This window comes from Tinamus guttatus, unplaced genomic scaffold (genome assembly GCF_059628265.1).
Source record: "Tinamus guttatus ecotype Peru unplaced genomic scaffold, ASM5962826v1 Tinamus_guttatus_pri_ptg000287l, whole genome shotgun sequence".
Classification (NCBI taxonomy): domain Eukaryota; kingdom Metazoa; phylum Chordata; class Aves; order Tinamiformes; family Tinamidae; genus Tinamus; species Tinamus guttatus.
The window spans coordinates 1,623,602-1,638,417 of NW_028288821.1; the positions used below are offsets into that span (position 1 = coordinate 1,623,602).

The 14,816-nt window shown below is 37.1% G+C and overlaps 1 protein-coding gene across 2 annotated transcripts in view; it reads right to left on the bottom strand.

Annotated features, from left to right (window-relative positions):
• Nucleotides 1-14,816, bottom strand: part of MTM1 (myotubularin 1) — a 32,383-nt gene that overhangs the window by 3,858 nt on the left and 13,709 nt on the right. For both annotated transcript variants that reach the window (XM_088527444.1, XM_088527443.1), the window contains exons 7-12: nt 6,159-6,242; nt 4,725-4,874; nt 2,958-3,146; nt 2,125-2,310; nt 1,117-1,323; nt 220-312 (exon numbers count right to left, since the gene is read on the bottom strand). In XM_088527444.1, the coding sequence (XP_088383570.1) occupies nt 220-312; nt 1,117-1,323; nt 2,125-2,310; nt 2,958-3,146; nt 4,725-4,874; nt 6,159-6,242 (909 nt within the window). The remainder of the gene's footprint in view (nt 1-219; nt 313-1,116; nt 1,324-2,124; nt 2,311-2,957; nt 3,147-4,724; nt 4,875-6,158; nt 6,243-14,816) is intronic.

Genomic DNA, 14,816 nt, shown 5'->3' on the forward strand with positions numbered 1-14,816 from the left:
ACCTGTAAAATCATTAGAGAAGCATATCTAGAACATACTCATCCTCACATATCCCCAATGAAATAACCAAGGATGGCATGCTTAAGAAGTGCTACTTCTAAGGTGTCACAGCAAATAGACAAGTATGCTTTCCTCTAGCAATATACTTTTATTTATAAAGGTTCAGGTTTTGAAGTCACTCTCTCCTAATATTACCTGCTAAAGAATGTTATAACCTACCTGCTTAGACATCTGCCACACACAGTCAATATACTGGAGAAAGATGGGTGATCTGTCTGCATCAGCATGATTTTTATCACCATGGCCTATTCTCTGAAATGGAGCAATAAGGCCTCCTGTTACTCAAACAGTCTTTTTTATCACCAGTAGACACTGTTTCTCATTTAAGGCTTCTAGAGCAATCCAAACTTTTGATTTCAAAATTAGTTACCACACCAATCAAAAGAGATTCGGATGCATGCAAGCATGGCAAAACTATTCCAAAAGACACCTAGAAAAAAGCTCAAGATAATTAACTGCCCCCATGTATATACACACACCCCTATACACCAACTTAAAATGACTCAGATGCTTTTATAAATACAAAATAAAGCATGAAATATACACATAGGTATGTCTTCCGTTTCTTGATTTTATCATATTGCCTCTTTTTCTGTTTGGGGAAATATTAAGTAATGCCTCTGGAATGTCCTCGTGGGGACAAAATCCTTGGTACAAATAACTTCCACTGAAAATGTGGAAACTTCTCACTGAGGGTTACAAAGGTCAACATTAAATCCAGTGCTGTAAAACTCCTAAATCATACTGTGCATCTCCACACCACAGCACAACTCCCTGGAAAGACAACCTGCCTCTCCAGGCCCTCATGTAGATTTCCTACTTCGTCCCTTGGAATATTTGTTTGAGAATTGATGCTTAGGAAAGATGTTAACTGTCATTTAACAGGGATATGAACAAAACTTGAAAGGTGATTCTCAATTGAAGCAAACTAACTTCTTTCCTTTAGACAGAATTCCCATCGGGGAGATATATTAAGGACTTGTAAGAGGCATCTTTCATTTAAACTTCCGAGTATCTGAAGTTGCACAGTCCTAGCAATTGTATGCTCATTCTCACCGATGCAAATTTGTGTCCAAAGCTTATCCACTCCTTTTGCACGAGAACTTCAAAACCTTCAATGGTTCTGTAGTAGCTGTCTAGCATCAGCATGGCCAGCGATGTGAGCTGCGCCGTCCGGTCCCAACCATCGCTGCAGTGAACCAGCACAGAGCTCCTTCCAGAGGACACCCTGTCTGCCACTTGAATAGCTCCTGTTAAGACCAGCTAGCAAAGAGGAACGGACATCAAGCAAGTAAGAAGATTAGTGTTATTCTACCAAAAAAAAATTTAGTCCTTTATTAGTAATCATTAAGTGCAAAATAATTTTATAAGAGAGAAGTAATTTCTTCAATACATCTCAGTTGTTCAGAAAAGGAAGTAGCAGCCTTCTAATATATTTTATAAACATTAACTTATTTTATAAACATTAACTTAAAATTGACTTTTCAAATAAGACTCATTACCTAATACTTTAACACCCTTGCACAGATATACTGGAGTTAAAAGGTTCAAAGATAAACTAGTAAAAACACTGCTGAAGTACAATTTACATAAGTCTTTTGCTTGTACTGCAAGTTCAAACTTACAAATAAATTTACAAGATCTACAAGAACAAATTCAAACAATGTATATTGACATAAATGCTACCAACTACTGATTCTGCAAAATACAAGTTTTCCGTGTTTCTATATTGCTAGAACACAAAATAAATCAACAGTTCTCACACATGTAAAGAAGTACTAATAAAGCATTTCTATCTGAAATATTGACAGCACTTGAAAATAGGTAGAAAATAAATGTTACTTAGCAACAGTAGGCAGAATTTAATGATATCTCTTAATACACTCCAAAACTGATTTTTTTGTTGTTGTATTGGGTGATAATACTCAGCAACACTCATCTTGCAGTCCATAAGGTATTCCCCACCATATATTGTGATATTTTCACAATCTCAAAATCTAATGAAGAAAGCAAGTCTGATAGATCACATTTGGAAAAGCATTATTTCAATGAAATAAAATTTACCTTTATGTGTTCTAGCCAATGGGTTGATTCCAGACTAGACAACCAGTGTGATTCTTCCACATTAGGATAAACAATGTCTTTCAACTTCTTTAAAGATTCCCGCATGACATGAATATTATGAATGTCCAAGAAGAAGAGTTCTGCGTTGGGATATGCATCTTCACTCTCATATCCTCCACCAGTTGCCTAAGAAAGAGAGACCTGAAATTAGCTTTAGTGATATATAGGCTGTTGTAATAGCACTTCTGAGCTAGAAGGGATGGGAAATTTTTATATAGTCCAACTATAATTTCATTCGCTTATTTAAAGTCTCAGAAACAAGTCTGAGATGCAAATATTTGAGTAAAACAAGTACTTGGGGGCTATGTTTTGTGCAAAAGAGCAACGTACATTAAGCATAGAAGATGGCACAAAGTCATTCAAGCTGTCCCATCTACTCTAGTTCTATTAACACTAAAAAGGAAAATGAACACATTTTGGTAGCAGATTGGCACAGACAGTCTGTGAGATTAAATATCTAGTCTTTTGCTATATTTACTATGTTTATATACTACTAGAGAAGAATACTTATCTATATATACAAGTTTCTGCCCATAATGCTCTCTACAGTGCAAGCCCACAAAACTAAGTATTTTCTCTCACTTACCTCTCTTCTTCCTCAGACCTCGTTAGGTCTGAAATAGTTTGTGTAACATGAATGGAAGAACCCAACTAAGGATGCCTACCAGCGGACAGTGCTTTACATACACAGGCTCTTCAGAATAGAATCTGCTTAAATAAGGAGAGCTGGGGCTTGTACTGAGTTGCCAAACACGACTACCAAAAACGCTCACCTTGTTGGCGACTGCATTGACGCTGGGCCTAGCATCATAGATGGTCAGTTTTGAGATCTGCCCGTTAGCCTCCCTGATGATATCAAGATATCTTTCATCGTCTTTATTCCGCTTGCCACTCATGCCAACGAGGGGCTGACTGCAGCGCATAATAACAGCTTGATTCTCTGGATGAATCCATGACAAAACCTAGGTACATGCCAAGAAAATTATCAATAAATAGTTTCTTGAAAGCTATACATTAAAGTTGGAATTTACATTCTTTGAAATATGGAAATTAACACTTTTTTTCTTCAAAAGAATTCTCAGACATCTCAACTTATTCCCATTTAGCCCTATAAAATTTATTAGCATCTTAAAAAGAAAGTTAATTCTCTTACATATGCTACTCATTGAAGTTGTATATGCTTACATGATCTAGTATATTTTAATAGTTTCTCTGCGTCTCAGATTGTACAAGAAATTATGAAACAGCAATCTGCAAATAAGCACAGCAATGCCTGCCAAAACTAAGAAACAACTCAGAACTTAGGAACTAAGATGTTCTAATTGAACAAGAGAACTTTCTCCTTTTTGGGATAAGGAATTAAAATTCCTGCAGCAGTCTGATTATCTCTCCTTCACTTAGAAATGCCTTTTGTTTTCCAGTCCTCTTTACAAACAGTAGCTAGTGGAGCAGAGTGCATACTGTCTTTTTTGTTTTTCTTAGACTGAAAGGACTGACCACAGCATGACATAGTGTGCAACCCAGGAAACAGATTAAAGCACAAGAAATTACAAGACTGCCCAAAAACCAGTCCCCAAAAAATCCAGCTTTATAACTCTTAAGAAAGCAGATTCTCAGCAATTGATAAAATTGTGTGTCAGACTTCAAAAAAGTCTTCAAGAAGTATTCACTATTGAAACAGATCCCTGGCTGTGCATCTATACACCAGAGCTGCCAGTTTGCATGATGGCCAGTGACCAGTTATTTCCTGACTGGAATAACATTACTGTTACTAAGGAGTTGATTCACACTATACAGATTATATAAAAGCCTTGCCACACAGTTGGAGATGATACACCCAGCTGATAAACATGGGCATGTAAATGCATGATAACCCTACCTTGTCAGTAAATAAAATCTAGCAGGTATTTCACATCACATTTGTTTGAAAGTATTTGAGAATCTTCTTCCTGACACTGGCTAAGAAACAATCACCTCTTTCAAGTCTGTCGAGTTAAAATTGATTAAAAATGGATTGTACTGTACTAGAAATTAGTTTTATGCAGTGCTGTGAAGAGTTTATTTCCAGATCTGCTACATAAAGATATCTCAAGGAATTCTAGTTACAGCAGGGACACACCCAAAAAAGTTACAAGGATTTATTTTCAATTCAACACTATTCAATAATTTATAGGAAAAAAAAAAAAAAAAAAAGGAATTCAGGACACAGACTAGAAAGGAGGTTTTGTTTTAGGACTGACTGTGGGAATAACAGTTAAGTCAACAAACGACCACAGATGGCAGCCTAAAACTCATACTCCATTAAGAAAGAGGAATCTGCAGCACTAGCAGTTGTTACTAGAAAAGGAAAATTAAAGTCAGAAAGGGAAATGGCAAGGCTTGGCCCTCATACTAGTTTTGAGCAGTAAAACCAGCCTGTTCAACCTATTTAGTTGTAACCAAATCCAAAAAAGCACTGTGCTGTGTTCAGCGGAGCATGGTTTCTATGCACACTTCAAACTCCTTCCACAGTAAGACAACCTTTATTATATAATACTCACAGGGATTCTATTTCGGGATCTAAAGGCAGCCACTTTCTTGAGGTCATCGTCCGTTGCATTATATGGCACTACTAAGAGCGATGGATATGTGTCACACAGTCCATAGTGCTCATTAATGAAAGTCACGCGCCACCGTTCATTGGGCAGTCCCTACAATGCAGCAAAAAGCTGTTCAGTTCATACAGCCAAGAATACATTGAACCCTGTTCTGGAATTTAACGTGGTATTATGGCCACATGGTGGCAACAACCTACCAATTTAACCTGACTAGCTGAAGTAATGGTGATTCAAAACAATAGAAGAAAAGATGACAAAAATCACACAAAACAGCACTCTGCTGATACGTGACAGCTATGCAGCTAGAGCAAATCCGCTGCCTTACACACAACTGTTTTCACTGCAAGTTTAGAAACTAGCAGATGCTTCTTTAACCCTCAGATGAAGGTAAGAAAATCATTTTCCCCTCCTCTCTCAAAGCACCACCTTTCCATTCTGCTTTCGGAAAAAAAAAAATAATAAAGATTAATAATGAGAAAGCCCCGAAAGAAAGAGGAAGCCTGACTATAACGTTTTCTTCATTGTAGTCTGATATTGTCCCAAGTTTAAAACCAGGTTAAAAGCAGCCTTTTCACTTCAAACAAACAAACAAACAAAAATCCCACCACACACTTCAGTTGTAGCTGAGGAAGACGTTTCACAAATTGCAGCCAAGAAATTCAGAGTGACAAGCTCTCCACACACTTAGTGGGGCTTGGGTGGGTGTATTTACTTTTTGGAGGGTTCTTGGGCCCCCTAAACTTTGAACCAAACAGATGATGTGGAAGTCTGGATACACCTTAGTCCATTAAGAATTATGGAGAAAAAAATCCAAGGAAGTTCTTATTATTTTTCATGTAAACTTTTTTGGTATTAAATGTATTTTTAATATTTTATTTTAAAATATTTAAAGCACAGTAAAGATTGCAGATCTTCATCCTATTTCACTAACTTTTCCACAACTGCCGAAAGATGAAGGTAGCAGACTGGTAGGCATAGAAACATCTCTTTATAGTAATTATTTATATAATAAGCTTTTTTTTTAAAAAAAAAAAAAAAACAGCTTCTGAAAGAATCAGACTATCAACTTTATACTTAGGATACTTCAATTATGTATTTGTCACATTCTTCCTCCTCCCTGCTTAATAGCTGCAGTCTGAAAGGTATCAATAACTTCTCTCAAAGAACAGAAGACTAACTTCCTGTGACATTCTCATTTCCTAACTTAAATGTTCCATGTTTGTTTTTTTTACCTTGTTTTTTTTCTTTACTCTCGCATTTCTATCTTCTCCATTTCTCAGCTTTCTCCACAAAGAGCTGGTAAGTTAAATACTTAAACTATAATGGCAAAACTTTCAGATATGAAAACACTGAGCAACTGTAGCTTTAATAACTTACTTGTCTCCTGTATTCACGCATGGGATTATAGACCATCCATCCATTTTCAGAAAATTTCTCTTCATTTGCAAAAGCAAAAAAAGGCTGTAAAAAGCAAAAGGAACTTATTACACCAAATTCCAACAAACTATGAGGGTTCATCACCAATTATGCCCCAACAGCTGCCACAAAACAGGACTCTCTATCCTGCTAACCCCATCCTATCAACTTAAACCTGATACAGAAGAGCATAAAAAAAGAACAAAATATAATGAACAATACAGATATGATAGTCAAATACTGAAAATGAGTCTGCTTTGAAAACAAAGTGATAAACACATAAAAGTCAGAAAGTCTAAAATGTTGTGGGAGTTGCCAGGAAGCTGAAGTGTTATAAAATGGCTTTACCTATTTATTCTCCATACTTTATTTCCTCCCCAAACAATAGCTCTTCAGTAGGTACAGCTTCTAACATTATGCAAAATATTAGATGCTAAATGGAAACTTTAGAATTTTTAATTCCTATTCATTACCATTAGAAGGAAACATCTTTCTGCACCCCTTGTCCAATTTATTCTCACTTACAAAAACTTGATTTACTGTAAACTTGAGTATCAAACTGTCAATGAAAGTGAAACAAAATATGATGTTGATGGGTTACACTATCTATTTCTATTGTTTTGTTGTCCCGTCTTGAGACTTACTTATATCCATTACCGAATCCTCACCCAGGATTCCTAAAAACTTCCTCATTTCTTTTAGTTTGGCTCTGCTTCTCTTTTCAAACAGATTTTAGTAGATCCTGTTATATAACTCACAGTTAATTTTAAGTTACTGCACATACAAGGTACGTTATCCTATTACATTTGGTAGACAGATTTTTAATTTAAATCAGCATTTAATAGCAAATACATGTATTGTCAAATTTCTAGTGTACACAAAGCATTCCCTGGCTACGCCTTCAGACTCCCCATTCCTTTTTTTAAGGCACCAGGACTTCCGTGTAACTAATCACAACAAACTCTCCACCAAGTAGTCTACAATCCAGGGGGGTGAAGGAGATACAAAAAAGTTTTCTATATGATAATGTTTTTTTAAATGGATGCATGTATCAGAAGCAGAAAAAAAAATGCAATGGTGACAGAATACAGCAAACCAGGAAGGTCACCATCTAAAGCAGCAGATGCAGCTCATTTGCTGAACTATTAATACACAGCTACATGCAACCTCCCTTCCCCCAGGAATTTCCTGTATCCCAAGAGTAACTATGCTAAGAATTCACCAAAGAACTAAAGAGACGAAGAGGAAAATCTTAAAACAGGAGTAAACAGGAGTACTAGAATCCTAACAGATCACTTAATATCCTCCTGCCTTTGAGACATCTTTTAAGTTGTAACCTAATGGAAGCTTCCTTGTGGAGATTACTCAGCTTAAGCCCTGATATGTAAAATATACAAATTTACAGTGCAATGTGACAGCTGTTCATTAGAATAAATTTTGAAGACTAAAAAAAAAGGTACTGCTCCAAAATGGAGATAAATATTTTATCAACAATATAACCCACAATAAGATCAGATGAAAAAGTCTATTTTGTTTTCACCCTCTAAAAAAATGAGAGTTAATTTTATTTATGCCTGTGGAAGAGATGCCCTATCATGCAAGGGCAGTCTTCATTCAGACCTTGCTTTCAAAGACACTAAATTACAGCAGCTTTCTCACATCTGCTACAAATGCTTCCAGAATTACAGAATTCACAATTACTAGTTCTGATAATTTAGTTCCACCAGTTATACTGACATTCCAGGTAATGTAAGTTCTTCCTAGACAATTAGAGGAAGAAAAAGTGTCATGATTAGCATGGAATAATCAGCAAAATTTGCTGTGGTCCAGAAATAACAGAACACTATGATGAATGTGAGAGCTATAGAGCAAAGCTTGGGCTAGGATTACCTGAACAATTCTGGAAGAGAATTTTTTAATGCGGTCAGGAATTCCAACATTCATTTAAGCATACATGGTGTATTATTGGTAAAAGAACAGTATTTATAAATGTGAAGATGAAAAATGGTCATTTTCCTATTTTTATCAAGTTGCAACAAATACAACAAAACAAATACACACAATGCATATGTACATTTTGTATAAACAGTATAGTTTGTCTAATTAATAACGTTTTACTTGTTGCAAAAAGCACACACCTCCTGCATCTGCCTCACTTAAGGCTTGTTTTTTTTCACAGAATAAATATTCTGTGAAGTGGATTGGACTTCATTGCAGAGGTCACTGATGAAATTGAAAACAGGGCAACATCCCCAGCCCACTTTAGGCCTAGTTCTCAGAGCAAAAATATACTGCAAAACATGAAGAGCAAAATGCTTCTTTTTCCAGTTTGACAATTCTATAATGTTTCCGTACAATAAAATTTGAAGTAATTTTTTAATCTAAATTTTTCATATTCTTGTCTCCACATAAGCAGCTCATTAGATGAACATAAAATTTCCATTCTTCATACTCCAACACAGCACAGCAGAAGAGTCAGAGTAGAAGAAAGAACATTTAAAATATTCAATATTCATTTATACTTATTCCACTCCTTTTAATGTCAAATTAACTTCAGTATAAAAAGCAACTTCAGTATAATAACCAACCCATATTCATAGCCATTTTAATGCTAAGAATCTTCTACTTAAGCAAATATAAGAAATACGTTAGGAAAATTTTCTGAATAAGCCGTATTTAGCATGCATTTGCACCTTACTTTTATTTATTGTAAGGTAAGATATTGAGAAATATGAATTCCTGTAAAATATTGTATTTTTTGTTGAATTGGACATTTTATTATTCTGATATACCAAACTGACAAACTCTATTGTAAAGACCATAACCATATGACAAATATATTAGATCTCAGAAGAGTTTGTTATCGTGCAGGTAAGCTGCATATCCTCACTAATTAGCCACATACTTCTACTTATGTCCTAAATTATCCAAGAGCACATATTAAACAGTTGTTATTTATGCACTTGTGTGCTTTAATTAACTTAGCATTATTGAGACTTTCAGGTGCACAGAGTCTTCTCAGCACATAGTCTGAATGCCATTTTGCAGTGCAACAAACAAATGGCGCAGAACACCAAAGTTTGCCACTTAAAACACATTCTGTTTACATTTTCATTGTCATTTGACATAACAGCTGAGAGCTTAAGATACTTTAGAAAAAACATCCTATAGACATTTAGCATGGGCCAACTCGGCTTGTATTTATATCCTCCGGGGTGTGGAGGGAAGAGGAAGGTCAGAAGCAAACTATGCAGTCAGCCACAGGAACTACCTGCCTCTGCGAAGAGCCCATCCCCTGCTGACCTCTCAGAGCAGCATCACCACAGACAAGCTTTTCAAATGCCAAAGTATGGTAAGAGCTTAGCCAATTCCACTTCATACCTTTCCTTCCCTCCAAATCTCTGTCACTTCCCCACTCAATCCTCCATCTTCCTCAGCAACACTTCAAATACTCTGAGCCTCCATCGTAGCCTCCCCTCTGGTTGCTCCACACACTTTTTAACTTCCCACCACAGTTTCATTCCTTTCCCCCAATCAAATGCGTGACTGTATCTCCTGCTGCTCAGCCTGCCTCCCCAGGAATTAAATCCAGTGGAGCTAGTAGATGTGTCCAAATTAGACAGAAATAGCTAGAAATTTGAAAAGAAGCCGTCTCCACGCACACACTGAGGTTCAGAACAATCCTGCATGAAGTAGAAGGTAACAGGTTTGTTCAAACTCTGAACGTACACTTAGAAAAACACATGGTACAGGCACCCAGGCCAGCTCTGGGTCAGCAGGCCGAGATACAGAATCAGCAGCAGCACCAAGCTCAGCACAGACGACCTGCGCAGGAACCAGCTGCAGGCAGCCAGCCTGAGCTGACACCCTTCCTCCTAACTACTCGGGTTCCACGGCACTGACTATGCCCAGATCATCTCACAGCCCAGGCTCAGAGCAAGATGCTCTGCCATCACTTCCAGTGCTCCTGAGCACCGCTGTCCTGCACACCATGATCGGTCCTAACACCTGACTGAATCCGTTGACTCCTGCTGTGCTCCAGCTGGACACTGGGCATGCGACTGCTGTACAGGCAGATGCTGGAACACGGGACAGCCCTTTCAAACCAGGCAGCGCTTGTTTCAGTCAGCTCAAACACAACGTAACAGCCTGGGACATAAGGGAAAGATTTTTTTTTATATATATATAGATTATTATACTGGCAGAACAATCTTCTCCTATCCCACCAATTCCAGCTTCACTCACACTGAATAAAGTCATTTAGGACCTCAAGCAAATAAAAGAATTTTTATTAAAATCTCTGTGCATAGAATGAAAGCACCAATTTCACTATAAGCGCATGGGTTAAAAAGCAGAAGAAACTGCACTTAGAAGCCTTCGAGCCCTTGACATTTTTGGTAAGCTTTTTATGCTTTACTGTGTAAGTTATTCTGTTTTCTTCTGTGCAGGTGCTAACCCAAAATTTCACATCATTTCTTCAATTCTCCCATAGACAACATACTTGGGTTTAACATTTATTTCCACTATTTTGTATATAATAATTAGCATGGGTTATGTTGCATGCTCAAATCACAATATTTCTGAGTTATATAACAGCAGTTGTGATCTGACAGCACAGTCTGGCAAGCAGTATATTTAAAAATAGTTATGCTGTATTTAGAATAGTTATATTTTTACTCTATCCAATTATTATTTGAATATAATTCTATATACTCCTAAATACCTAAGAAATACATACAATTTAGTAAATACTCTACCAATATTTATACAAGACAAAAAAGCAGCAAAACAAGAAAGCGTTAAAAAAATGGCAGAGCCAATTGTTTTCTCTACTTCTTATCGGTTTATGCTTCTTATACAGTATAAATCGCTAAGCTTTTACTCAGTGAAAAGCTGTCATTTTCCCAATGTGCTTAAAAATACAGTTGGCTTTAATATGCCACTGCTACAAGAGCGAGTTACAAATGACTTATCTGGAAACTAAGATCAGACACTGCAATATTTACATAATTAACGTCTGATCACTTCTGAACCTTCTGCAATTATTCTGCTGTGACTGATGAAAGTCATTTGGAAGAAAACTTCAAGTCACAAGAACGTTTGCAAAACCAAGCACTGCTTCAGATGGGCACCTGTGCCAGACTTCACTGCTGTCAGTCATCTTTGCAAACCCAATAGCAATACTGGCATAATCTGATTCTCTTGTATTTTAAATCCTCAGACTAGGGTGAGTGAGGGTGCGGAAGGTGGAAGTCAGTATGGTTACCAGTGTATCTAAACTGTTTCCTGCTCTGCTAGAAACAAATGTATTGTGTATTATGGTGGTGAATATTATTACAAGTAACATGTCATTTCAAGATCAGGAAGTGAAGCAGCTGCTGTGCAGAAACTAGACCAAAGAGGCTAAATATATCACGTCTTTTGTGGGGCTACTAAACATTTATATTGTTTTACACTCTCACAGCAAAGATTTTCTTCCACCTAGCTCAAGCTTGCAAATGCAAAAGCAGGCTGGAGACAGCAGCTGTTTGCGCTCTATCAACCAAGGTGTCAGTCAGGCGAGAGATCAGATTTTACACGATGCAAGTGGTTCAGGGAGATCTGAACATGACCTGCGCTCAAGGTGGTAGGAGCCAAGAGCAAGTTCATAGAAGCAGGCACCAAGCACAATGCAGAGACACTGAGGAGAAGCTGAGAACAGACTTGGGATTTCTTATATGCTCCCAATGTATTGGGAAAGTGAGGGATAAAACCCTTGGAAATAAAAAGGAACAATACACTCCATTTAGAAATATTATTTCAGGATGTATTCATCTCCTATTCGTCTGAAAATGAGATGAAGGAAGAAGCAAGACACCCTTAAAAAAAAAAAAAAAAAAAAAAAAAAAAACTTGCTTGGGAGCAGCTTTAAAGATAAGGCTCTATGTCAGCTAAATATCAGCCTCAACCCTCACTGTCCTGTACCATCTTGCTACTGCAGCTGCATAAGCGTCAGTGCTGCCAAACCAGCTGAAGAGCAAGGCTGCAGTTCCACAGCATGGTCTGACCAAAGTGACAGGCTCAGCACCTACGAAAAGGGACTGCCCCCATCGACTCTTCCTGCCTGCTCCTGTTTGCGCTTTCCCTCCCCCAAATCCCAATTTTGAGGCACACCAATTTCAAACCAAGTCTACTCAATTCACTAAAAACAGCACAAGACTAACTCAAGCTGACAATATTCTGTGCTGGGTTAGTGAGCTGCACTGGCTTACTTTTTGTGATTATATAACATTCAGTTTGGCATAAGAGGAGGAAACAACCACATGGCTGACAGCTGCAAGAGGGAGAACAGAGAAAAACAAGAGCTCAGCATTTTAAAAGCAGAGGTCCCATCTTCACCCAGCCATCACATGAAGCCACAGCACAGTCTTTATACAGCATTGCATTCAAAGTAGTCCAGGCTATGCAATAATGAGCTTTAACAGATTTAAAATGTGCAAAAGAAAGCAGGACATGTGCTATTCTACGCACCACTCACAACCATCACTAGACAAACACTGCACTTCATGACGTAGCCTAATATAAGTTCACATTTCATCACCATGTTATTTCCAGCTCTGTAATTGGGTTAGACACTGTAAAACCATCCCACAAAGGACACTTACAATTCAGTTATAATCTGATTTGTCCACATTCAAGCATGCAAACCTCCACAGGTAAATTCTAAAATACTATAATTTAAAGCACTTTAAAAGAAATTTAAAAATTTATGGGCACCAATTTATGAAATAAAACTTTTGGCATGCTCAAAGCTGGCGATATCATGATTGGAGTGAAGACTGTCTAAGCACAACGCTAATTACCACTTCAGTCAAGACAAACAGGCCACTTCTGCTAGGTTGTCCATAGCTGTGAGTTAAGAGCGTTCTGCCCTTTTTAGTGAACAGTGGCATTAAGTGTGGGTTGCCACACAGCATGGAAATGATGTAACTTTCCATTTAACCTGGAAAACAGAATGAAGAGTTTGGTGGGATACACAAAGGGGACATTGAGTCCTATGTCTTTTTGGGCCACATGTTTCAACCTAAAACCTATTGTGAACAACTTTCTCAATAGCATTTAGTTTCCCTTAAATTAAGAAAACACGAATATGCCTCTACATCTAACAGCTTAGACTGCCAAAAGACACAAGAATAATGAAAAGAAGCTGAAGCGATAAATTGTTATTTTCCATCTGGGACAACTGCTGTTTTAGGTTGTTCGTTGTAAAGAAAAATGTATTCATCAATTATTCTTAAAGGACATCTTGAAGGGATTACATTGAGTGGAATTTAACCAGGTAAACTGCTTACGACTCAAGTTCAACAGTCTGCTTTAACTACCGCCTATAAATTTTAATGCATAACAAATGGAAGTGAAAACAGGTCATTTACTATCATCATTATAGTACTTCAGAAAATGGTCATGGCAACAAACTGCTAAGAAAGTCTAATACAATGGATTTAAAGAATAGCAGACCCAAAACATCTACAATATATATTCAAAACTATGATCTGTAGGGCAAGCCAAAATATATCTCAAAAAAAAAAAAAAAACTGAAATTTTAAATCAGAAATTGGTGTCTATTTCTAAATTTCCAATTTTCAAGAATTTATATTTAAGAGTGAGAATTTGTTTCATAATTCACTTAGTAGAGCAAAGACCATTATTTAAACCAAAGTAGTGACCTATGCTACATTCCCTGCTATCTCACAGCTTATTGAAGCCACTAATCACAGTTTAGGAAGCATGGAGACCAAGTATAAAGCTTCATATTTCTTTTAAAGATGAAATATTTACATGTAACAAAGTTACTGACCACATTCTCATGTTTGATGCATGGAATCTTTCTTGCAATATATGAAACAGAAAAAAATGAAGACTCCTTTCAAGCCTCTCACATGGGACACAGAAAACCATTCAGCCACAGGCTATTACTACCGATTTGTTTTCCCACTATCTTCTGTAAGTTTATGATCTTTCATCTTGAAATTTTATTTCTTCACCTCATTTTACCCTAGAAAACTACTCCTAAGCTTGCTTTATTTAGATAGCTTCCTTTATATTATCATTCCAAATGTCCACTTTTATATCAGTATATATCAGTTGATATCAGTACTGATATCAGAATATCGGTATTATTCTTCAGCATACATAATCCCTCTCTCCAAACTATCTAGTACCTAAAAGACTTTTCCACCTTCTCTTTGGTCAAGCTCTGTTCCTTTCCTCTCGGTAAATCATTTCCACACAGTTTTCTTCCAAATCCTTTTCTGATCATCCGAGCATCAAACAATGGGGTTCTGCCAAAACATTCTGTTATCAGATGTTATCCAAATAGCAATTAATTTCTTTATCCTTGAGAAGAGAAGGCTGAGGGGGCTCCATTCATGGTCTTGTAATTAGAGAGAAGATGGTGAAACTACCTTCACAAGGATGCACAGAGACAGGACAAGAGGTAACAGACAAGTTGCTCTGGGGAAACTCCATCTGGATGCTGGAAAGAAAATTCTTCACCTGAGAACAATTGAGCTTTGGGAGAGATAATCCAGAGGAGTGGTGGAAACTCCCTCACTGGAAATATTCAGACTTGACACTGCC